Source organism: Passer domesticus, chromosome 34 (assembly GCF_036417665.1).
Source record: "Passer domesticus isolate bPasDom1 chromosome 34, bPasDom1.hap1, whole genome shotgun sequence".
NCBI lineage: Eukaryota > Metazoa > Chordata > Aves > Passeriformes > Passeridae > Passer > Passer domesticus.
In genome coordinates this window covers 368,017-395,260 of record NC_087507.1, presented here as the reverse complement: position 1 = coordinate 395,260, position 27,244 = coordinate 368,017, and the positions used below count along the sequence as shown (strand labels likewise).

Sequence of the window (27,244 nt, the reverse complement as noted above, 5' to 3'; positions counted from 1 at the left end):
CGGGGCTCTCGGTGACAGGGCTGGGGACACCCTGGGCCTCCTGGTGACATCCTGGGACTCTCGGTGACAGGGCTGGGGACACCCCGGGGCTCTCGGTGACAGGGCTGGGGACACCCCGGGGCTCTTGGTGTCACCCCGGAGCTCTCGGTGACAGGGCTGGGGACATCCCAGTGACAGGGACCGGCCTGGGGACATCCTGGAGCTCCTCAGTGACAGGGCTGGGGACACCCCAGGGACCAGCCTGGGGCTCTTGGGGACAGGCTGGGGACACCCCGGGGCTCTCGGTGACAGGCTGGGGACACCCCGGGGGACTCGGTGACAGGGCTGGGGACACCCCGGGGCTCTTGGTGTCACCCCGGAGCTCTCGGTGACAGGGCTGGGGACACCCCGGAGCTCTCGGTGACAGGGCTGGGGACACCCCGGGGCTCCCGGGCTCGGCCCGGCCGCACCGGGCCCCCCCCGCCTCCCCCGGGCCGGGAGCCCCGAACCGAACCGGGCTGCCCGAACCGAACCGAACCGACCCGACCCGGGCTGCCGGACCGAACCGAGCTGCCGAACCGAGCCGGCCCCGCCGGCGCGGAGCCCCGAGCGGGCGCGGGCAGCCCCGGGCCCGTCCCGGGCGCGCCTCCCGGGGGTCCCGCGGGGACAAAGCGGCGCCGGGCCCGGGACAAAGGAGGGCGGCGGCTGCTCGGCCGCGGCCCGCCGCAGCCCCGCGGGGCTCTCCCGCGGCCGGAGCGGGGCCGGAGCGGGGCCGGAGCGGGGCCGGTTCGGAGCCGTGAGGGGCCCGGGGGCGGCTGAGGTGGGGGGGGCGCGGGTGGGCCCGGGCGCGGCGGGGCGGGGCCGGCGGGGGGGAAAGGGGCGCTCACCCGGCTCGGGCGCGGCCGGGGGCTCGGGGTCGCCGTCCCCGCCGCGGTCGCGGTCGCGGGGCCGCGGCGCCGCCGCCGCTTTGGTGACTTTGGGCGGCGGGGAGGCGGCGGCCGAGGCCGAGGTGGAGGCCGCCATCTTGGGCACGGCGCACGCGGGGCGCCCGCCAGGCCGCCGCGGGGAGCGCCGAGCGCGGCGCGGCCCGAGCGGCCAGGGGAGAGCGGCCGAGCGCCGAGCGCGGGGCAAAGGGGGGGGGGTCTGGGGGGAAATTGGGGAAATTTGGGGAAAAAATGGGAAAATTTGGGGGTTAATTGGGGGAATTTGGGGGAAAAATGGGAAATTTGGGGATTCTGGGGGGAAATTGGGGGAGCAAAAGGCGGAACTTTGGGAATTCTGGGGGGAAATTGGGGGATTTGGGGGGAAATTGGGGGATTTTGGGGAGAATTTTGGGGAAAAAAGAGGAATTTTGGGGATTCTGGGGGGAAGTTGGGGGGGTTGGGGGGAAATTGGGGGAAAAAATGGGAATTTTGGGAATTCTGTGGGGAAATTTGGAGGAAAAACGGGGACATTTGGGAATTCTGGGGGGAAATTGGGGGATTTGGGGGGAAATTTTGGGGGAAAAAGAGGAATTGTGGGCATTCTGGAGGGAAATTTGGGGAATTTGGAAGAAAAAAAGGGGAATTTTGGGAATTCTGGGTGGAAATTGGGGGTTTTGGGGAGAAATTGGGGAACTTTGGGGAGAATTTGGGGGGAAATTGGGGAATTTTGGGGGAAAAGGGGGAATTTTGGGGGATTCTGGGGAGAAATCAGAGAAATTTGGGGAGAATTTGGAGGGGAAAGGGGGAATTTGGGGAATTCTGGAGAAAATTTGGGGAATTTTGGGGGGAAAAGGGAAAATATGGGCATTTTATGGGGGGAATTTGGGGAAAAAAGGGGAATTGTGGGGGGAAATTGAGGGATTTTGGGGAGAATTTGGAGGAAAAATGGGAATTTGGGGAATTTTAGGGGGGAATTATGGGGGGAAAAAGGAGAATTTTGGGAATTCTGGGTGGGAATTGGAAGTTTTTGGGGGAAATTGGGGATTTGGGGGAAAAGGGGGAATTTTAGGAATTCTGGGGGGAAATTGGGGAATTTTATGGGGGAATTTTGGGGAAAAATGTGGAATTTTGGGAATTCTGGGGGGAAATTGGGGAATTTGGGGGGAACTGGAGCTTTTTTTTGAAATTGGGGGATTTTGGAGGCAAAAATGGGGAATTTGGGGGATTTTGGGGGGAAATAGGAGGAATTTGGGGAGAAAAGGGGAAATTTGGGGGATTTTGGGGGGAATTTGGGGAATTTGGGAATGGGAATTGGAGACACCCCAGATTTCGTGGATTTGGGGATTGAAATATCCCAGATTTTGTGGATTTAGAACCAAAATATCCTGGATTTCCAACAAAAATCCCCAAAATCCCAAACCATGGATCCACAGGGGCTCCTCCTTCACCCCCAAATCCCAAATTGATCCTAAAACCCCAAAATCACCAAGTTTATCCCAAAAAATCCCCAAAATCCAAAGCCCTGAGGACACCAAGCTCATCCTCCAGCCCCAAATCCCAAATTGATCCTAAAACTCCGAAACTCCCCAAAACCACCCCAATCTCCATCCTGGGCTGATCCTGCAGAATTCCCGAAACTTTTCCAATAAAAATCCCCAAAATATGAGGTCAAAAACTCATCCCAAAAACTCAAACCCCAAATGGATCCCAAAAACCCCAAAACTCCCAAAACCACCCCAAACTCCATCCTGGCCTGATCCTGCTGAATTCCCGATATTTTTCATATAAAAATCCCCAAAATGTGATGCCAAAAACTCATCCTGAAACCCAAACCCCAAATGGATCCCAAAACCCCCAAATTTATCCCAAAAATGCCCCAAATCCAAAGCCCTGAGAACACCAAGCTCCTCCTCCACCCCCAAATGTCAAATTGATCCTAAAACCCCAAAACCACCAAATTTATCCCAAAAAATCCCCAAAATCCAAAGCCCTGAGGACACCAAGCTCATCCTCCAGCCCCAAATCCCAAATTGATCCTAAAACTCCGAAACTCCCCAAAACCACCCCAATCTCCATCCTGGGCTGATCCTGCTGAATTCCCGAAACTTTTCCAATAAAAATCCCCAAAATATGAGGTCAAAAACTCATCCCAAAAACTCAAACCCCAAATGGATCCCAAAAACCCCAAAACTCCCAAAACCACCCCAAACTCCATCCTGGCCTGATCCTGCTGAATTCCCGACATTTTTCATATAAAAATCCCCAAAATGTGACGCCAAAAACTCATCCTGAAACCCAAACCCCAAATGGATCCCAAAACCCCCAAATTTATCCCAAAAATGCCCCAAATCCAAAGCCCTGAGAACACCAAGCTCCTCCTCCACCCCCAAATGTCAAATTGATCCTAAAACCCCAAAACCACCAAATTTATCCCAAAAAATCCCCAAAATCCAAAGCCCTGAGGACACCAAGCTCATCCTCCAGCCCCAAATCCCAAATTGATCCTAAAACTCCGAAACTCCCCAAAACCACCCCAATCTCCATCCTGGGCTGATCCTGCTGAATTCCCGAAACTTTTCCAATAAAAATCCCCAAAATATGAGGTCAAAAACTCATCCCAAAAACTCAAACCCCAAATGGATCCCAAAAACCCCAAAACTCCCAAAACCACCCCAAACTCCATCCTGGCCTGATCCTGCTGAATTCCCGACATTTTTCATATAAAAATCCCCAAAATGTGACGCCAAAAACTCATCCTGAAACCCAAACCCCAAATAGATCCCAAAACCACTAAATTTATCCCAAAAAATCCCCAAAATCCAACATCAAAAACTCATCCCAAAATCCAACCCCAAATGGATCCCAAAATCACCCAAAACACCAAATTTATCCCAAAACATCCCCAAAATCCAAAGCCCTGAGGACACCGAGCTCCTCCTCCAGCCAAAAATCCCAAATTGATCCCAAAAAATCCCAAAATTGCTGAATTCCCGATTTCTCCCAATTTTTGGGGTCGCCTGTAGGGCTGCAGGACCTCGTCCCCCCAGGGCGGCGCCAACGGCGCCGATTTCGGCAGATCCCAAAACCCCAACCCCAAATGGACCCCAAAACCACCAAAAAATCTCCAAAATCTAACACCAAAACCTAATCCTAAATCCAAACCCAAACGGAATCCCAATCCCAAACCCCAAATTGATCCCAAAACTGCCCCAAAATCCCCATTTTTGGTGTCGCTCACCGTCCCTGTAGGGCTGCAGGACCTCGCCCCCCCAGGGCGGCGCAAACGGTCCCGGTTTTGGCAGATCCCAAAAACCCAACCCCAAATGGATCCCAAAACTGCCCCAAAAACCCCAAAACCACCCCAATCTCCATCCTGGGCTGATCCTGCAGAATTCCCAACCCTTTTCCAACAAAATCCTCAAAATGCGACGCCAAAAACTCATCCCAAAAACCCAAACCCCAAATGGATCCCAAAACCACCAAAACCTCCACCCCAATCTCCATCCCATCCAATTTTGACCCTTTTCCAACAAAAATCCCCAAAATGTGAGGTCAAAAACTCATCCTGAAACCCAAACCCCAAATGGATCCTAAAAACCCCCAAAACCACCAAATTTATCCCCAAAAATCCCCAAAATGTGATGCCAAAAACTCATCTCAAACCCAACCCCAAATCGATCCCAAAACTGCCCCAAAATCCCCATTTTTGGCCGTTTTTGGGTCGCTCACCGTCCCTGTAGGGCTGCAGGACCTCGTCCCCCCAGGGCAGCGCCAACGGCGCCGATTTCGGCAGATCCCAAAAACCCAACCCCAAATGGATCCCAAAACTGCCCCAAAACTCCCCAAACCACCCCAATCTCCATCCTGGGCTGATCCTGCAGAATTCCCAACCCTTTTCCAACAAAAATCCCCAAAATGCGACACCAAAACCTCATCCCAAAACCCAAACCCCAAATGGATCCCAAAACCACCAAAACCTCCACCCCAATCTCCATCCCACCCAATTTTGACCCTTTTCCAACAAAAATCCCCAAAATGTGAGGTCAAAAACTCATCCTGAAACCCAAACCCCAAATGGATCCTAAAAACCCCCAAAACCACCAAATTTATCCCCAAAAATCCCCAAAATGTGATGCCAAAAACTCATCTCAAACCCAACCCCAAATCGATCCCAAAACTGCCCCAAAATCCCCATTTTTGGCCGTTTTTGGGTCGCTCACCGTCCCTGTAGGGCTGCAGGACCTCGTCCCCCCAGGGCAGCGCCAACGGCGCCGATTTCGGCAGATCCCAAAAACCCAACCCCAAATGGATCCCAAAACTGCCCCAAAACTCCCCAAACCACCCCAATCTCCATCCTGGGCTGATCCTGCAGAATTCCCAACCCTTTTCCAACAAAAATCCCCAAAATGCGACACCAAAACCTCATCCCAAAACCCAAACCCCAAATGGATCCCAAAACCACCAAAACCTCCACCCCAATCTCCATCCCACCCAATTTTGACCCTTTTCCAACAAAAATCCCCAAAATGTGACGCCAAAAACTCGTCCCAAAATCCAGACCCCAAATGGATCCTAAAAACCACCCAAACCAGCACCAAATTTATCCCAAAAAATCCCCAAAATCCGACACCAAAAACTCATCTCAAAACCCCCAAAACTGCCCCAAATTCCCGATTTTTGGCCGTTTTTGGGGTGGCTCACCGTCCCTGTAGGGCTGCAGGACCTCGCCCCCCCAGGGCGGTGCCAACGGCGCCGGTTTCGGCAGATCCCAAAAACCCAACCCCAAATGGACCCCAAAACCACCAAAATTTATCCCAAAAAATCCCCAAAACACAATACCAAAACCCAAACCCAAACGGATCCCAATCCCGCCATAAAATCCCAATTTTTGGCCGTTTTTGGGTCGCTCACCGTCCCTGTAGGGCTGCAGGACCTCGTCCCCCCAGGGCGGCGCGAACGGCGCCGGTTTCGGCAGATCCCGGTGGAGATCCTGGTGGAAATCTTGGTGGAAATCTTGATGGAAATCTTGGTGGAAATCTTGGTGGAGATCCTGATGGAAATCTTGATGGAAATCCTGATGGAGGTCTTGATGGAGATCCCGGTGGAAATCTTGGTGGAAATCTTGGTGGAGATCCTGGTGGAGATCCTGGTGGGGATCCTGGTGGGGATCCTGGCGGTGCGGGTCGCGGTGCGGGTCGCGGCCCGGCGAGGGCCCCATGGCGCGCAGCAGCGCCGGGTGCTCGGGGGCGGTGGCCAGCAGCTCCTTGAGGATGTGGATGGGGGACACGGTGAGCTCCCAGTTGGTGATGCCGAAGTCGCGCAGGTGGGCGCGGGCGTGGCTCGAGAGCCCCGCCCGCGTGTCGAAACCCGCGCCGCAGAACTCGCAGCGCATCAGGCTGAACGTGCCCGGGTCGAAGTTGGCCACTGCAAGGGAGGAGAGGTGGTCACGGTGGGATCGGGGCCACCAGGAACCACCAGGAACCCAAAAATCCCAAAAAAACCCCAAAGAAACCCAAAAAACCCAAAAAAACCCAAAAGGAACCTAAAAAACCCCACCCAGAAACACCAAAAAACCACCAAGCTCCGGCCCATTGGCTGAACGTGCCCGGGTCGAAGTTGGCCACTGCAAGGGAGGACAAGTGGTCAGGGTGGGGTCGGGGCCACCAGAAACCACCAGGAACACAAAAACCCCAAAAAACCCCAAAAGGAACCTAAAAAACCCAAAAAAACCCAAAAGGAACCCAAAAAAACCCCAAAGGAACCCAAAACCCCACGCAGAAACAGCAAAAAACCACCAAGCTCCAGCGCATCAGGCTGAACGTTGAAGTTGGCCACTGCAAGGGAGGAGAGGTGGTCAGGGTAGGATCGGGGCCACCAGAAACCACCAGGAACACAAAAATCCCAAAAAAAACCCAAATGGAACCCAAAAATCCCAACAAAACCCATGCCCAGGTCGAAGTTGGCCACTGCAAGGGAGGAGAGGTGGTCAGGGTGGGATTGGGGCCACCAAAAATGCACCAGGGTCCCAAAAAACCCCACCCAGGAACTCTAAAAAATCCTCAAAATCCACCTCAGGGCACATGTCCAGGATGGTTGGTAGCCACCAGGGCCACCATGACCTGTGGTCAGATGTCCAGGGGGGTTGGTAGCCATGAGGACCACCAAGAGCTCAGGTCACATGTCCAGGGGGGTTGGTAGCCACCAGGGCCACCAAGACCTGTGGTCACATGTCCAGGTCAGTTTGTAGCCACCAGGACCACCAAGATCTCAGGTCACATGACCAGGTCAGTTTGTAGCCACCAGGACCACCAAGATCTCAGGTCACATGACCAGGATGGCTTGTAGCCACCAGGACCACCAAGATCTTTGATCAGATGTCCAGGTCAGTTTGGTAGCCACCAGGACCACCAAGATCTCAGGTCACATGACCAGGGGGGTTTGGTAGCCACCAGGACCACCAAGATCTGTGATCACACGTCCAGGGGGGTTGGTAGCCACCAGGCCCCCCAAGAGCTCAGGTCACATGTCCAGGGGGGTTGGTAGCCACCAGGGCCACCAAAACCTCAGGTCACATGTCCAGGGGGGTTGGTAGCCACCAGGACCACCAAGATCTCAGGTCACATGACCAGGTCAGTTTGTAGCCACCAGGACCACCAAGATCTCAGGTCACATGACCAGGATGGCTTGTAGCCACCAGGACCACCAAGATCTTTGATCAGATGTCCAGGTCAGTTTGGTAGCCACCAGGACCACCAAGATCTCAGGTCACATGACCAGGGGGGTTTGGTAGCCACCAGGACCACCAAGATCTGTGATCACACGTCCAGGGGGGTTGGTAGCCACCAGGCCCCCCAAGAGCTCAGGTCACATGACCAGGGGGTTGGTAGCCACCAGGGCCACCAAGACCTGTGGTCACATGTCCAGGGGGGTTTGGTAGCCACCAGGCCCCCCAAGCTCTCCGTGCCTGCGGCCCCCAACCCCAGCAGCAGCCGCCGGCCTGCCCGCGGGGGCTGCGGCGAGCAGGACCCGGCCCAAAGTACCTTTTTTCTTCTTCTTCTGGAAGGAGAACTTCTGCTCGATGGCCTTGACCTCCTCGGCCGAGATGAAGTGCCGCACGTTGTAGCTGACGCCGACGCGGTTCAGGTGGCCGCGCACGTGGTTGGCCAGGCCGATGCCGTTGTGGAAGCGGTCGGGGCAGTAGGGGCACTTCCTCTCCTCGTTCTTCAGCATGGTGGCCTCGGCGCCCAGCAGCTCCTCCAGCCCCAGGGGCCCCTCCAGGGGCGCGTCCAGCAGCAGCACGTCCAGGGGAAGGGGCTCCTCCTCCAGCAGCAGCTCGCGCGGCGCCGCCGGCTTCCTCTTGAGGGGCTTCCCCCGCGGCCGCGTGCCGGGGCGGGCGCCCATCTCCTCCAGGACCACCACGGGCACCGCCATCCGCAGCTGCTGCCGCTGCTCCGACGACGCCGCCGCCGGGTCCGCGGCCCTCAGCGCGGCCCGGAAGGTTCTCTTGAGCTCCAGCGCGGCACGAGGGATGGCACCGACGGCGGCGGCCCTGCCGCGCGCCGGCTCCGGCTCCTCCTCGGCCGGCGCCCGGCGGTGCCGCGGCTCCGCGCCGTCCCCGTCCGGCTGCGGGGCGGCCGCCCTCTTCCTCAGCTGCTGCAGGGCCGGGTGCGAGCAGGCTCCGGGCGCGGGGAGCGCGGCCAGCGCCGCGCTCTGCTGGCAGTGCGGCGCCGCCTTCCTGGCGTGCTGGAGGCCCGGCAGCAGCTCCTTGCCGGCCGCCCCGTCGCCCTTGTCCAGCCTGGCGTGGCCCGAGCCGAAGGCGGGCTCGTACAGGGAGGGACCCTCGCGGCACGGCGGCGGCAAGAGCCGCTCCGGGAAGCTCCTGTCGCTCCTGCCGAGCGCCTCGGCGTCGGCGAGGCGGCCGGGCCGGGCGGGGCTGTAGGCGCCGCGGCTGGTGCCGGGCTGGTTGGGGTCGTCCTCGAAGGGCTCGGGCTGCCAGGAGAGGTGCGAGTGGGCGAACCTCAGGTGCTCCTTGAGGATGAGCTCGTTGGGCGCCGGGAAGCCGCAGAGCGCGCAGGCGCCGGGCGCCGCCGGCAGCTCGTCGGCCTGGAAGGGTTTGCAGAGGCCGCGCCCGGCGCCGTCGCGGAGCTCTCCGAAGAGGCCGGAGCTCCTGGAGGCGTGCTCCTTCCTCTCCTTGACGTGCATCTTGGCGTGCTGCACGAAGGTCTTGGAGGAGTTGGTGCCGAAAACGCACTTGGGGCACTGCAGCCGCGCCTCGCGGCCCTCGTCCGCGAACTCGTCCAGCTTCTGGATCTCCTCGATGATCTTCTCCCGCGACTCCTGGTGCAGCCTGCGGTGCCGCTCCAGCGCCGCCGGCTCGGCGAAGGCCCAGCCGCACTCGCCGCAGCAGAGGCGGCAGCGGCCGGCGGGCGCGGAGTCGCCGGCGTCGCCGCGCTCGGCGCCGCGGCTGTGCTGCAGCATGTGCTCCAGCAGGTGCTCCCTGCGGCGGAAGTAGATGCTGCACTCGATGCAGGTGAACACGCTGGGGCTCTCCTCGCGCTCCGCGCCGCCGCGGGGCTCCTCCAGCAGCGCCCCGCACGCGTACGGCCGCGCCTTGGCCGGCGCCGGCAGCAGCCGCTCCACCGAGTCCTCGGCGTTCACCGTCCACGTCTGCTTGCCCACCGCCTCCAGCTCGGCCGGCGCCCAGCGCGCCGCGGCGCCCGGCTCGGCCGGCTGCGGCTCGGCCGCCGGCGCGCTCCGCCGGCCGCCCTCCGCGGCTTTGGCTTTGGCTCTGCGCTGGGCCGCGCCGCGTGCCGCGTCCGGCGCTGCCGGCGGCTCCTGGAGGGCCGGGCTGGGGCTCCGGGAGATCCAGCGCAGCCTCTGGACGCCGCCGCGGCCCCGCGCGGCGCCGGGCCCCTCGTGCTTTGGTTCGTGGCGCGGCCGCTCCTCGGCCGGGGACGGCGGCCGCGGCGAGCCCCCGGCGCCGGGCCGGCGCTCTAAAGTGCTTTGGTCGGCGCCCCAGGCCGCGGCCACGGCCAGCGGCCGGAACAGCGCCCGCGGGAACGCCGGCGGCTCCTCGGGCGCCGGCCTGCAAGGGAATTCTGGGGTGAGAAACGGCGTTTTGGGGAGCTCCGAGGCTTGCTGAAGGATTTGTGGGGGATTCCCAAAAATCTGGGTTGGACACAAATCCATCCCTTCCCACCCTGCCATGGCTGGAAGAGCCCTTGGGAACTCCAGGTGCTCCTCATTTGTGGGGCTTGAAGGGAATTCTGGGGTGAGAAACGGCGTTTTGGGGAGCACCAAGGTCTGCTGAAGGATTTGTGGGGGATTCCCAAAAATCTGGGTTGGACACAAATCCATCCCTTCCCACCCTGCCATGGCTGGAAGAGCCTATGATAATTCAAGGTGCCCCCCATTCGTGGGGCTGGAAGGGAATTTTTGGGGTGAAAAACGGGGTTTTGGGGAGCACCGAGGTTTGCTGGGAGCGGGTTCAAGGATTTGTGGGGGGTTTCCAAAAATTTGGGTTGGACACAAATCCCACCCTGCCATGGCTGGAAGAGCCCTCGGGAACTCCAGGTGCTTCTCATTCATGGGGCTGGAAGGGAATTTTGGGGTGAAAAATGGGATTTTGGGATAACACAACCAGGATATCCCCAGGGGGAACTGGGATGACTCCAGGGTGAACTGGGATGACTCCAGGGGGAACTGGGATGGATCCAGGGGAACTGGGATGGATCCAGGGTGAACTGGGATGGATCCAGGGGAACTGGGATGGATCCAGGGGGAACTGGGATGGATCCAGGGTGAACTGGGATGGATCCAGGGGAACTGGGATGGATCCAGGGTGAACTGGGATGGCCTGAGGTGAACTGGGGTCATTCCAGGGTGAACTGGGATGGCCTGGGCGGGACTGGGATGGCTCCAGGGTGAACTGGGATCTCTGCATGGCGAACTGGGATGCCCCGGGGGCCCCTGGCACCCCCGGCTGCTCCGTCCCTCGGAACTCACCCGAGCTGTGTCCGGTGAGCCGCGGCCGGGACGGCTCCAGAGAGGGCGGGGTCGGGCTCATCTGGAAAACACGGAGAACAGCGGGGTCAGGCCCGGGTCAGCACGGGCAGGAGAACAGCGGGGTCAGGCCCGGGTCAGCACGGGCAGGAGAACAGCGGGGTCAGGCCCGGGTCAGCACGGCCCAGACCGGGTCAGCACGGCCAGGAACGGGTCAGCACGGGCAGGAGAACAGCGGGGTCAGGCCCGGGTCAGCACGGGCAGGACCGGGTCAGCACAGCCAGGACCGGGTCAGCACGGGCAGGAGAACAGCGGGGTCAGGCCCGGGTCAGCATGGGCAGGACTGGGTCAGCACGGGCAGGACTGGGTCAGCACGGCCAGGCCCGGGTCAGCACGGCCAGGAACGGGTCAGCACGGCCAGGCCCAGGTCAGCACGGCTTTCCCAGCAATCTGCAGCCCCGGGGCTCTCCCAGGGCTTGTCCCGGCACAGCCTGGCTGCATTTGTCCCGGCACAGCCCGGCTGCATTTGTCCCGGCACAGCCTGGCTGCATTTGTCCTGGCACAGCCTGGCTGCATTTGTCCCGGCACAGCCCGGCTGCATTTGTCCCGGCACAGCCTGGCTGCATTTGTCCCGGCACAGCCTGGCTGCATTTGTCCCGGCACAGCCTGGCTGCATTTGTCCCGGCACAGCCTGGCTGCATTTGTCCCGGCACAGCCTGGCTGGATTTGTCCCGGCACAGCCTGGCTGGATTTATCCCAGCACAGCCTGGCTGCATTTGTCCCGGCACAGCCTGGCTGCATTTGTCCCGGCACAGCCTGGCTGCATTTGTCCTGGCACAGCCCGGCTGGATCAGTGCCGGATTTGCCAGCCTGGCTGGGGAGGGCTCAGTGCCGGGAGCATCCCGGGGACAATCACTGCTGAGCCGGGAGATCCCGTCAGCCCAGCCCCGGGGAGAGCTCCGGGACAGAGCCACGTTCCCAAAATCCCTGCTCCATGTTCCCAAAATCCCTGCTCCATGTTCCCAAAATCCCTGCTCCACATCCCCAAAATCCCTGCTCGACATTCCCAAAAATCCCCATTCCACACTCCCAAAATCCCTGCTCTGTGATCCCGTTATCCCAGCCCCGGGGAGAGCTCTGGCATGGAGCCACATTCCCAAAATCTCTGATCCCATTAGCCCGGCCCCGGGGACAGCTCCGGGACAGAGCCTCATCCCCAAAATCCCTGCTCCACATTCCCAAAATCCCTGTTCTGTTATCCTGTTATCCAGGTTCTGGGGAGAGCTCCGGCACGGAGCCACGTTCCCAAAAATCCCTGGTCTAGGATCCCGTTATCCTGGCTCTGGGGAGAGCTGGATGGGATGGAGCCACATTCCCAAAATCCCTGCTCCACATTCCCAAAAATCCCTGCTCCACATTCCCAAAATCCCTGGTCCACATTCCCAAAATTTCTGCTCCACATTCCCAAAAATCCCCATTCAACATTCCCAAAATCCCTGCGCCACATTCCCAAAATCCTCATTCAACATTCCCAAAATCTCCGTTCCACATTCCCAAAATCCTCATTCAACATTCCCAAAATCTCCGTTCCACATTCCCAAAATCCTCATTCAACATTCCCAAAATCCCTGATCCACATTCCCAAAATCCCTGATCCACATTCCCAAAATCCCTGCTCCACATTCCCAAAATCCTCATTCAACATTCCCAAAATCCCTGCTCCACATTCCCCAAATCCCTGTTCCACGTTCCCAAAATCCCTGCTCCACATTCCCAAAATCTCCGTTCCACGTTCCCAAAATCCCTGCTCCACGTTCCCAAAATCCCTGCTCTGTGATCCCGTTATCCCGGCTCCGGGGGGAGGTGGCTGGGATGGAGCCACAAAAAATGGGGAACAACCCCAACAGTCCCAAAATCCTGGAGTTTAACCCCAAAATTCCCAAAATGGTTTAACCCAACCCAACCCAACTCAAATTAATGAAAACTAATCCAACCCAACCCAACCCAACAAAATCCAACTCAACCAAACCCAACAGAACTCAACCAAACCCAACCCATCCAAACCCAACCGAACCAAACCCAACTCAACAAAATTCATCCCAACGAAACTGAACCCAACCCAACCAAATCCAACTCAACCAAACCAAATCCAACTCAACCAAACCCAACCCAACTCAACCGATCCAAACCCAACTCAACCGATCCAAACCCAACTCTATCGATCCAAACCCAACTCAATCGATCCAAACCCAACTCAACAAAATTCATCTCAACCCAACCAAACCCAACTCAATCAAACCCAACACAACCAAACCAAACCCAACTCAACAAAATTCATCCCAACTCAACCCAACCCAACCCAACCCAATGAAACTGAACCCAACCCAACCAAATCCAACTCAACCAATCCAAACCCAACTCAACCAAACCAAATCCAACTCAACAAAATTCATCTCAACCCAACCAAACCCAACTCAATCAAACCCAACACAACCAAACCAAATCCAACTCAACAAAATTCATCCCAACTCAACCCAACCCAACCAAATCCAACTCAACCAATCCAAACCCAACTCAACCAAACCAAATCCAACTCAACAAAATTCATCCCAACTCAATCCAATCCAACCCAACACAACACAATGAAAACGAATCCAAACCAACTCAACCAAACTTCACTCAACCCAACCCAACAAAATCCAACTCAATTGATCCAAACTGAACTCAATCGATCCAAACCCAACTCAACAAAATTCATCCCAACTCAACCCAACCAAACCCAACCCAATTAAAATGAACCCAACTCAGCCAAACCCAACTCAATCCATCCAAACCCAACCCAACCAAACCCAACTCAACAAAATTCATCCCCACTCAACCCAACCCAATGAAACTGAACCCAATCCAACCAAATCCAACTCAACAAAATTCATCCCAACCCAACTCAACCAAACCCAACCCAACTCAACTGATCCAAACCCAGCTCAACCAAACCAAATCCAACCCAACAAAATTCATCCCAACCCAACTCAAATCAAACCTCAAATCAAACCTCAAACTCAACCTCAAATCAAACCAAACCCAACTCAATCCAGCCAAACCCAAATCAACCCATCCAAACGCAACTCAACCCAACCAAACCCAACTCACCTCAATCCATCCAAACGCAACCAAACCAAATCCAACTCAACAAAATTCGTCCCAACCCAACTCAAATCAAACCCAACTCAACCCAACCAAACCCAACTCAATGCAACTCAATACAACCAAACTCAACTCAAACCAATCCAACTCAGCCCAACCCAACGCCAGGGATTCCTGCCATGGACGGCGCGGATTCGGAGTCGTTACCAGCACCATGAGGAATTCCACCAAGGAAATTTTCAGCCATGGAATAATTAAAGTTGGTAAAGAAGAATCCTGGAATGGTTACGGTTGGAAGAGACCCCCAAGACCAAGCCCAACCCTCATCCGGTCACCCAGGACCACGAGATGCCCAAAATTGGGAGTTTCCGGTCCCCAGCACCGCTGGAGCCGTTTGGCTCCCCAAAATCCCTCTGGAAAACGGGGAAGTGGGAATTCCATTCCCAACACCCCAGCCTGGCCCCAAATCCATCCAACAGCCCAAATTTGGCTCTTCCAGCTCCAAGGAGCACCCAGGGCGGGTCCAACCCAACCGCTGGGCAGGAAAAGGCGCCCGGGGTTGGTGACCCCAGCGTTCCCGGGGAACGAGCGCGACGGAAGGAGAAAAACATGGAAATTCCGCCAAAAAAGGGCAAATGGAAGTTCCTCCCTCTCCAATCCACCCCAAAAAATTCCCACGGAAAGCTGGGATGGACCCAGATCCACGGGATTGTCCCCATGGGAGACACAGAGCCATGGGAGAGGTGGTGGCATCATGGAATTGATCCCGAACGAGCTCTGGAATGTCCCCGTTGGAGAGGATCCATGGAAAATCTGATGGTGGCATCATGGAATTGATCCCGAACGAGCTCTGGAATGTCCCCGTTGGAGAGGATCCATGGGAGATCTGGCGGTGGCATCATGGAATTGATCCCAAATGAGCTCTGGAATGTCCCCGTTGGAGCAGATCCATGGAAAATCTGATGGTGGCATCATGGAATTTGATCCCAAATGAACCCTGGCATGTCCCCGTTGGAGAGGATCCATGGGAGATCTGGCGGTGGCATCATGGAACGATCCCAAATCAGCCCTGGAATGTCCCTGTTGGAGAGGACCCATGGGAAAGCCAATGACATCACGGAATGATCCCAAACGAGCTCTGGAATGTCCCCGTTGGAGAGGATCCATGGGAGATCCATGGGAGCGGATCCACGGGAGATCTGGTGGTGACGTCACGGAATGATCCCAAACGAGCTCTGGAATGTTCCGGTTGGAGCAGATCCACAGAAGATCTGGTGGTGACATCACGGAACAGATCCCAAACGAGCTCTGGAATGTCCCCATTGGAGAGGATCCATGGGAGATCTGATGGTGACATCACGGAATGATCCCAAACGAGCTCTGGAATGTTCCGGTTGGAGCAGATCCATGGGAGATCTGGTGGTGCCATCATGGAATGATCCCACACGAGCTCTGGAATGTTCCCGGACGCTCCCTGCCCGCCAAAGCCTCGCGAGTTCCGATTTTGGAGGCAATCCATGGAAAAAGGGAGGAGGTTCCTCATCCCACCGCTCACCAGGGCTGGAAAAATCCCTCTGGATCCAAATCCAGCCCGGATGGATCCAGGCCACGGCTCCCTGCGCATTCCCAGGACAACACGGCCCTTCCAGGACTTTCCGGGTGCCCCGAATTCCCCACAAACGACCCCAAAACTCCGAGGGACTCGTCCCTCCCGAAGTTCTCCGGTTCCTCTCCCCGGGAGCAGCTGCTCCGCTGCTTTTCCAGGAAAAGAGGCCCAGGCTGGGGCCGGCTCCAGGAGAGGCCGGGCCGGCTGCCGGAGCAGCGGCCGCGCCCAGCGGGGCTGGAAAACATTCCCGGGGAAATTTGGGATGGCCCCAAAGGGGTCTGGAGGCACCACGGGAGGAGGAAACGCCCCAGGAGGGAGAAATCCGGAGGGGAGAGGGAGATCCGTGGATTTGGGGGATCCCACAGGGGGGAATGATGTCCCAGCCCCGTTCCAGATCCCAGAAAAGTTCTGGGAAAAAGTTCTGGATGTGGGGGAGGGAAGAGGAGGGGGATGGGAGCCCGAAAATTCCAGGGGAATCCCGGGAATGGGGAGGGATGGGAATCTCAGGGATCACATGGGAGCCGGGAGTCAGCGGCAGGGAAGGGAAAAACAAACGTCCAAAATCCCTGGAAAGCTGAAAAATCAGAGAGAAAAAATCAAACCCGGCCGTGGTTTGGCACCTGCAGCGCCCGGGGAAACGGCAGCGGAGACAGAAAAGCTGGAACAGCTCCTGGAAAAGCTCCTGGAAAAATCCCAGCCGTGCCAACGAGGCGGGAAATCCCCAAAGGGAGGAATTCTGCCCCAAAAGCGAGGGGAGGATTCCCAGGGAGGGTTTGGAAACCCCCAAAGGGAGGAATTCTGCCCCAAAAGCGAGGGGGAGGATTCCCAGGGAAGGTTTGGAAATCTCCAAAGGGAGGAATTTTGTCCCAAAAGCGAGGGGGAGGATTCCCAGGGAAGGTTTTCCCACGGGAAAGGAAGAAAACGGGGGGATGAGAGCCAGGGGCAGGGCCGAGGGGGGGTCCCGGGGGCCAGGGTGGGATCCTGGGGGCCGGGAAACGCCGGGACACGATCCCGAACTGCAGGGTGGGATCCTGGGATCCAGGACACGACCCCAAACTGCAGGATGGGATCCCAAACTGCAGGACACGACCCCAAACTGCAGGACACGACCCCAAACTGCAGGACACGACCCCAAACTGCAGGACACGACCCCAAACTGCAGGACACGACCCCAAACTGCAGGATGGGATCCCAAACTGCAGGATGGGATCCCAAAATGCAGGACACGACCCCAAACTGCAGGATGGGATCCCAAACTGCAGGACACGACCCCAAACTGCAGGACACGACCCCAAACTGCGGGATGGGATCAAAAACTGCAGGACACGACCCCAAACTGCAGGACACGACCCCAAACTGCAGGACACGACCCCAAACTGCAGGACACGACCCCAAACTGCAGGACACGACCCCAAACTGCAGGATGGGATCCCAAACTGCAGGACACGACCCCAAACTGCAGGACACGACCCCAAACTGCAGGACACGACCCCAAACTGCAGGACACGACCCCAAACTGCAGGACACGATCCCGAACTGCAGGACACGACCCCAAACTGCAGGACATGACCCCAAACTGCAGGACACGACCCCAAACTGCAGGACATGACCCCAAACTGCAGGACACGATCCCAAACTGCAGGACACGATCCCAAACTGCAGGATGGGATCCCAAACTGCAGGACACGACCCCAAACTGCAGGACACGACCCCAAACTGCAGGACACGATCCCAAACTGCAGGACACGACCCCAAACTGCAGGATGGGATCCCAAACTGCAGGACACGATCCCAAACTGCAGGACACGATCCCAAACTGCAGGACACGACCCCAAACTGCAGGACATGACCCCAAACTGCAGGACACGACCCCAAACTGCAGGATGGGATCCCAAACTGCAGGACATGACCCCAAACTGCAGGACACGACCCCAAACTGCAGGACACGACCCCAAACTGCAGGACACGACCCCAAACTGCAGGACACGACCCCAAACTGCAGGATGGGATCCCAAACTGCAGGACACGACCCCAAACTGCAGGACACGACCCCAAACTGCAGGACACGACCCCAAACTGCAGGACACGACCCCAAACTGCAGGACACGATCCCAAACTGCAGGACACGATCCCAAACTGCAGGATGGGATCCCAAACTGCAGGACACGACCCCAAACTGCAGGATGGGATCCCAAACTGCAGGACACGACCCCAAACTGCAGGATGGGATCCCAAACTGCAGGACACGACCCCAAACTGCAGGACACGACCCCAAACTGCAGGATGGGATCCCAAACTGCAGGACACGACCCCAAACTGCAGGACGGGATCCCAAACTGCAGGACACGACCCCAAACTGCAGGACACGACCCCAAACTGCAGGACACGACCCCAAACTGCAGGACACGACCCCAAACTGCAGGACATGACCCCAAACTGCAGGACACGATCCCAAACTGCAGGATGGGATCCCAAACTGCAGGACACGACCCCAAACTGCAGGATGGGATCAAAAACTGCAGGACATGACCCCAAACTGCAGGACACGACCCCAAACTGCAGGACACGACCCCAAACTGCAGGACACGACCCCAAACTGCAGGACACGACCCCAAACTGCAGGACACGACCCCAAACTGCAGGACACGATCCCGAACTGCAGGACACGACCCCAAACTGCAGGATGGGATCCCAAACTGCAGGACACGACCCCAAACTGCAGGACACGACCCCAAACTGCAGGACACGACCCCAAACTGCAGGATGGGATCCCAAACTGCAGGACACGACCCCAAACTGCAGGACACGATCCCAAACTGCAGGATGGGATCAAAAACTGCAGGACATGACCCCAAACTGCAGGACACGACCCCAAACTGCAGGACACGACCCCAAACTGCAGGACACGACCCCAAACTGCAGGACACGACCCCAAACTGCAGGACACGACCCCAAACTGCAGGACACGATCCCGAACTGCAGGACACGACCCCAAACTGCAGGATGGGATCCCAAACTGCAGGACACGATCCCAAACTGCAGGATGGGATCCCAAACTGCAGGACACGACCCCAAACTGCAGGACACGACCCCAAACTGCAGGACACGATCCCAAACTGCAGGACACGACCCCAAACTGCAGGACACGACCCCAAACTGCAGGACACGACCCCAAACTGCAGGACACGACCCCAAACTGCAGGACACGATCCCAAACTGCAGGATGGGATCCCAAACTGCAGGACACGACCCCAAACTGCAGGATGGGATCCCAAACTGCAGGACACGACCCCAAACTGCAGGATGGGATCCCAAACTGCAGGACACGACCCCAAACTGCAGGATGGGATCCCAAACTGCAGGACACGACCCCAAACTGCAGGACACGACCCCAAACTGCAGGATGGGATCCCAAACTGCAGGACACGACCCCAAACTGCAGGACGGGATCCCAAACTGCAGGACACGACCCCAAACTGCAGGACACGACCCCAAACTGCAGGACACGACCCCAAACTGCAGGACACGACCCCAAACTGCAGGACATGACCCCAAACTGCAGGACACGATCCCAAACTGCAGGATGGGATCCCAAACTGCAGGACACGACCCCAAACTGCAGGATGGGATCAAAAACTGCAGGACATGACCCCAAACTGCAGGACACGACCCCAAACTGCAGGATGGGATCCCAAACTGCAGGACACGACCCCAAACTGCAGGACACGACCCCAAACTGCAGGACACGACCCCAAACTGCAGGACACGACCCCAAACTGCAGGACACGATCCCGAACTGCAGGACACGACCCCAAACTGCAGGATGGGATCCCAAACTGCAGGACACGACCCCAAACTGCAGGACACGACCCCAAACTGCAGGACACGACCCCAAACTGCAGGATGGGATCCCAAACTGCAGGACACGACCCCAAACTGCAGGACACGATCCCAAACTGCAGGATGGGATCAAAAACTGCAGGACATGACCCCAAACTGCAGGACACGACCCCAAACTGCAGGACACGACCCCAAACTGCAGGACACGACCCCAAACTGCAGGACACGACCCCAAACTGCAGGACACGATCCCGAACTGCAGGACACGACCCCAAACTGCAGGATGGGATCCCAAACTGCAGGACACGATCCCAAACTGCAGGATGGGATCCCAAACTGCAGGACACGACCCCAAACTGCAGGACACGATCCCAAACTGCAGGACACGACCCCAAACTGCAGGACACGACCCCAAACTGCAGGATGGGATCCCAAACTGCAGGACACGACCCCAAACTGCAGGACACGACCCCAAACTGCAGGACACGACCCCAAACTGCAGGACACGATCCCAAACTGCAGGATGGGATCCCAAACTGCAGGACACGACCCCAAACTGCAGGATGGGATCCCAAACTGCAGGACACGACCCCAAACTGCAGGACACGACCCCAAACTGCAGGACACGACCCCAAACTGCAGGACACGACCCCAAACTGCAGGACACGATCCCAAACTGCAGGACACGATCCCAAACTGCAGGATGGGATCCCAAACTGCAGGACACGACCCCAAACTGCAGGATGGGATCCCAAACTGCAGGACACGACCCCAAACTGCAGGACACGACCCCAAACTGCAGGACACGACCCCAAACTGCAGGACACGACCCCAAACTGCAGGACACGACCCCAAACTGCAGGACACGACCCCAAACTGCAGGATGGGATCCCAAACTGCAGGACACGACCCCAAACTGCAGGACGGGATCCCAAACTGCAGGACACGACCCCAAACTGCAGGACACGACCCCAAACTGCAGGACACGACCCCAAACTGCAGGACACGACCCCAAACTGCAGGACACGACCCCAAACTGCAGGACATGACCCCAAACTGCAGGACACGACCCCAAACTGCAGGACACGATCCCAAACTGCAGGATGGGATCCCAAACTGCAGGACACGACCCCAAACTGCAGGACATGACCCCAAACTGCAGGACACGATCCCAAACTGCAGGATGGGATCCCAAACTGCAGGACACGACCCCAAACTGCAGGATGGGATCAAAAACTGCAGGACATGACCCCAAACTGCAGGACACGACCCCAAACTGCAGGACACGACCCCAAACTGCAGGACACGACCCCAAACTGCAGGACACGACCCCAAACTGCAGGACACGACCCCAAACTGCAGGACACGATCCCGAACTGCAGGACACGACCCCAAACTGCAGGATGGGATCCCAAACTGCAGGACACGACCCCAAACTGCAGGACACGACCCCAAACTGCAGGACACGACCCCAAACTGCAGGATGGGATCCCAAACTGCAGGACACGACCCCAAACTGCAGGACACGACCCCAAACTGCAGGATGGGATCCCAAACTGCAGGACATGACCCCAAACTGCAGGACACGACCCCAAACTGCAGGACACGACCCCAAACTGCAGGACACGACCCCAAACTGCAGGACACGATCCCAAACTGCAGGATGGGATCCCAAACTGCAGGACACGACCCCAAACTGCAGGATGGGATCCCAAACTGCAGGACACGACCCCAAACTGCAGGACACGACCCCAAACTGCAGGACACGACCCCAAACTGCAGGACACGACCCCAAACTGCAGGACACGATCCCAAACTGCAGGACACGATCCCAAACTGCAGGATGGGATCCCAAACTGCAGGACACGACCCCAAACTGCAGGATGGGATCCCAAACTGCAGGACACGACCCCAAACTGCAGGATGGGATCCCAAACTGCAGGACACGACCCCAAACTGCAGGACACGACCCCAAACTGCAGGATGGGATCCCAAACTGCAGGACACGACCCCAAACTGCAGGACGGGATCCCAAACTGCAGGACACGACCCCAAACTGCAGGACACGACCCCAAACTGCAGGACACGACCCCAAACTGCAGGACACGACCCCAAACTGCAGGACACGACCCCAAACTGCAGGACATGACCCCAAACTGCAGGACACGATCCCAAACTGCAGGATGGGATCCCAAACTGCAGGACACGACCCCAAACTGCAGGATGGGATCAAAAACTGCAGGACATGACCCCAAACTGCAGGACACGACCCCAAACTGCAGGACACGACCCCAAACTGCAGGACACGACCCCAAACTGCAGGACACGACCCCAAACTGCAGGACACGACCCCAAACTGCAGGACACGATCCCGAACTGCAGGACACGACCCCAAACTGCAGGATGGGATCCCAAACTGCAGGACACGACCCCAAACTGCAGGACACGACCCCAAACTGCAGGACACGACCCCAAACTGCAGGATGGGATCCCAAACTGCAGGACACGACCCCAAACTGCAGGACACGATCCCAAACTGCAGGATGGGATCAAAAACTGCAGGACATGACCCCAAACTGCAGGACACGACCCCAAACTGCAGGACACGACCCCAAACTGCAGGACACGACCCCAAACTGCAGGATGGGATCCCAAACTGCAGGATGGGATCCCAAAATGCAGGACACGACCCCGAACTGCAGGACACGACCCCAAACTGCAGGATGGGATCCCAAACTGCAGGACACGATCCCAAACTGCAGGATGGGATCCCAAACTGCAGGACACGACCCCAAACTGCAGGACACGACCCCAAACTGCAGGACACGACCCCAAACTGCAGGACACGACCCCAAACTGCAGGACACGACCCCAAACTGCAGGACACGACCCCAAACTGCAGGACACGACCCCAAACTGCAGGATGGGATCCCAAACTGCAGGACACGACCCCAAACTGCAGGATGGGATCAAAAACTGCAGGACATGACCCCAAACTGCAGGACACGACCCCAAACTGCAGGACACGACCCCAAACTGCAGGACACGACCCCAAACTGCAGGACACGACCCCAAACTGCAGGACATGACCCCAAACTGCAGGACACGACCCCAAACTGCAGGACACGACCCCAAACTGCAGGATGGGATCCCAAACTGCAGGATGGGATCCCAAACTGCAGGACACGACCCCAAACTGCAGGATGGGATCCCAAACTGCAGGACACGACCCCAAACTGCAGGACACGACCCCAAACTGCAGGATGGGATCCCAAACTGCAGGACACGACCCCAAACTGCAGGACACGATCCCAAACTGCAGGATGGGATCCCAAACTGCAGGACACGACCCCAAACTGCAGGACACGACCCCAAACTGCAGGACATGACCCCAAACTGCAGGACACGACCCCAAACTGCAGGATGGGATCCCAAACTGCAGGATGGGATCCCAAACTGCAGGACACGACCCCAAACTGCAGGATGGGATCCCAAACTGCAGGACACGACCCCAAACTGCAGGACACGACCCCAAACTGCAGGACACGATCCCGAACTGCAGGACACGACCCCAAACTGCAGGATGGGATCCCAAACTGCAGGACACGACCCCAAACTGCAGGATGGGATCCTGGGGTCCAGGACATGATCCCAAACTCCAGGACATGATCCCAAACTGCAGCACACGATCCCACGATTTTTCAGCCCAAAAACCCAGGATTTTCAGCCCAAATAAACAGGATTTTACAGCCCAAAGCTGGAATTTTATGGTTTAAAACCTGGAATTTTATGGTTTAAAAAAACGAGATTTTACGGTTTAAAAACCAGGATTTTACAGCCCAAAACCAGGGATTTTAGGGCTCAAAAATGGGGATCTTACACCCCAAAACTGGGGATTTTAGGGCTCAAAAATGGGGATTTTTTGTCCCAAAAATGGGAATTTTTTGGCCCAAAAATGGGGATTTTACAGCCCAAAAAAGGGGATTTTACAGCCCAAAACCAGGGATTTTATGTCCCAAAAACGGGGATTTTACAGCCCAAAACCAGGGATTTTTTGGCCCAAAAATGGGGATTTTATGGCCCAAAAATGGGGATTTTTTGGCCCAAAAATGGGGATTTTAGGGCCCAAAAATGGGGATTTTACAGCCCAAAAATGGGGATTTTTTGGCCCAAAAATGGGGATTTTTTGGCCCAAAAATGGGGATTTTATGGCCCAAAAATGGGGATTTTACAGCCCAAAAATGGGGATTTTAGGGCCCAAAAATGGGGATTTTACAGCCCAAAAATGGGGATTTTTTGGCCCAAAAACGGGGATTTTACAGCCCAAAACCAGGGATTTTTTGGCCCAAAAATGGGGATTTTATGGCCCAAAAATGGGGATTTTTTGGCCCAAAAATGGGGATTTTAGGGCCCAAAAATGGGGATTTTACAGCCCAAAAATGGGGATTTTTTGGCCCAAAAATGGGGATTTTTTGGCCCAAAAATGGGGATTTTATGGCCCAAAAATGGGGATTTTACAGCCCAAAAATGGGGATTTTAGGGCCCAAAAATGGGGATTTTACAGCCCAAAAATGGGGATTTTTTGGCCCAAAAAAGGGGATTTTAGGCCCCACCGGGAGCTGAAGCCGGTGCTTGTCCTACTTCGGGAAATCCCAAACCTCGGGCGCCGTTTCCCTCCCGGGTTATTTTTAACCCGTGGCCCCGTTCCGGCACCGGGGGGGGCCGGGTCGGGCAGGGAGGGGATTTGGGGTTTGGGATTTGGGATTTGGGAGGTTATTTATGGCCCCACGGGCCGGCACGGCAGCTGCTCCGAGCCTGCCGCCGACATTTTGGGATAACGGAGCCGAAACCGGCCCCGGACGCCGCTGACCCCCAAGGTGTGGGGCACCCTGAGGAGCAGGTGGGGCCATGGGGTCACGGCATCCTGCTGACCCCAAAACTGGATTCTGGGGCTCCTCGTGGCCCCAAAAGTCTTTGGGAAGAGCTCCTGATCCCAAAAGTCTTTGGGAAGAGCTCCTGACCCCAAACAGATTTGGGAAGAGTTCCTGACCCCAAAAGTCTTTGGGAAGAGTTCCTGACCCCAAACAGATTTGGGAAGGGTTCCTGACCCCAAAGACTTTGGGAAGGGTTCCCAACCCCAAAGAGATTTGGGAAGAGTTCCTGAACCCAAAAAACTTTGGGAAAAGCTCCTGACCCCAAACAGAATTGGGAAGAGTTGCTGACCCCAAAGACTTTGGGAAGAGCTCCTGACCCCATAAGTCTTTGGGAAGAGTTCCCAACCCCAAAAGTCTTTGAGAAGAGTTCCTGACCCCAAAAAACTTTGGGAAAACTTCCTGACCCCAAAAATCTTTGGGAAGAGTTCCTGACCCCAGAAGTGTTTGAGAAGAGCTCCCAACCCCAAAAGTCTTTGGGAAGAGTTCCCAACACCAAAAAACTTTGGGAAAAGCTCCTGATCCCAAAGAGATTTGGGAAGGGTTCCCAACCCCAAAAGTCTTTGAGAAGAGTTCCTGACCCCAAAAGTCTTTGGGAAGAGCTCCTGACCCCAAAAGTCTTTGGGAAAAGCCCCCAACCCCAAAAGTCTTTGGGAAAAGCTCCCGACCCCAAAAGTCTTTGGGAAAAGCCACTGACCCCAAAAAAATTTGGGAGAAGCTCCTGACCGTGAAACTCTCGGGCTCCGACAGCTCCATCACACAGGCAAGGGTGCATCAGGAATTTCCCATCCCAGTTTGGGGCTGTTCCGGTCCCATTTTGGGGCTGTTCCGGTCCCAGTTTGGGGCTGTTCCCATCCCAGTTTGGGGCTGTTCCCGTCCCAGTTTGGGGCTGTTCCCGTCCCAGTTTGGGCACCAAAACCTCCAAAACTCCTCCAAAACCCCCAAAAATCCCCCAAAACCACCCCTGACAGCACCAACCCCGCCCCAAAACTCCCCCAACAACGTCACCAAGAGCGCCAACGTCACCATCAAGAGAGAACCACCAACACCATCAACAGGAGAGCCGAAACCAGGAGATCCAAACCATCCACAGGAGAGCCAAACCATCCACAGGAGAGCCAAACCATCAACAGAACCAAAACCATCAACAGGAGAGCCAAACCATCAACAGGAGAGCCAAACCATCAACAGGAGAGCCAAACCATCCACAGGAGAGCCAAACCATCAACAGGAGAGCCAAACCATCAACAGGAGAGCCAAACCATCAACAGGAGAGCCAAACCATCAACAGGAGAGCCAAACCATCAACAGGAGAGCCAAACCATCAACAGAACCAAACCATCAACAGGAGAGCCAAACCATCAACAGGAGAGCCAAACCATCAACAGGAGAGCCAAACCATCAACAGGAGAGCCAAACCATCAACAGGAGAGCCAAACCATCAACAGGAGAGCCAAACCATCAACAGAACCCAAAACCATCAACAGGAGAGCCAAACCATCAACAGGAGAGCCAAACCATCAACAGAACCAAACCATCAACAGGAGAGCCAAACCATCAACAGGAGAGCCAAACCATCAACAGGAGAGCCAAACCATCAACAGGAGAGCCAAACCATCAACAGAGCCAACACCATCAACAGGAGAGCCAACACTATCTCCAAGAGAGTCAACATGAGGTGAACCAACACCAAAGAAAGAGCCAACACCATCCCCAAGACAACCATCATCATCACCAAGACAACCAACATCATCACCAGGAGAACCATCATCATCACCAAGAGAGCCAACGCCAAGAGAGAACAATCATCATCATCACCAACACAACCATCATCATCACCAGGAGAACCATCATCATCACCAGGAGAACCATCATCATCACCAAGAGAGCCAACGCCAAGAGAAAACCATCATCACGACCAAGACACTTCCATCATCATCACCAAGAGAGAACCATCATCATCACCAACACAACCAACATCATCACTAAGAGACTTCCATCATCATCACCAAAAGACATCCGTCATCATCACCAGGAGAACAATCATCATCACCAGGAGAACCAACGCCAAGAGACCAACATCATCACAAAGAGAAAACCACCATCATCACCAAGAGACAACCATCATCACCAAGAGACAACCATCATCACCAAGAGACAGCCATCATCACCACCAAGAGACTTTCATCATCACCAAGACAACCAACGCCATCATCAAGAGAGCCAACTCCCCATCTCCAAGAGAACCAACGCCAAGAGAGCTAACAACATCACCAAGGCAACCATCATCACCACCAAGAGAGAACCATCATCATCACCAGGAGAACAATCATCATCACCAAGAGAGCCAACACCAAGAGAGCCAACACCAAGAGAGCCAACATCATCACCAAGAGACCTCCATCATCATCACCAAGAGAAAACCATCATCACCACCAACACAACCATCATCATCACCAGGAGAACCATCATCACCAAGAGAGAGCCAATAGCAAGAAACAGCCATCATCATCACCAAGAGAACCAACACCATCACCCAAAGAACCAACACCAAGAGACAGCCAGCATCATCACCAGGAGACAATCATCATCACCAAGAGAAAACCATCATCACCAAGAGAGAACCATCATCATCACCAAGAGACTTCCATCGTCATCACCAAGAGAGCCAACATCATCATCACCAACACAACCATCATCATCACCAAGAGACAATCATCATCACCACCAAGAGACTTCCATCATCACCAAGAGAACCAACGCCATCATCAAGAGAGCCAACTCCATCACCAAGAGACATCCATCATCATCACCAAGAG

The 27,244-nt window shown here is 56.3% G+C and overlaps 1 protein-coding gene across 1 annotated transcript in view; it reads right to left on the bottom strand.

Moving 5' to 3' along the window:
* Window positions 1-27,244, bottom strand: part of WIZ (WIZ zinc finger) — a 64,434-nt gene that overhangs the window by 22,792 nt on the left and 14,398 nt on the right. The window contains 3 exon segments of the mRNA XM_064402092.1: window positions 5,814-6,326; window positions 7,943-9,987; window positions 10,908-10,968. Of these exon segments, the coding sequence (XP_064258162.1) occupies window positions 5,814-6,326; window positions 7,943-9,987; window positions 10,908-10,968 (2,619 nt within the window).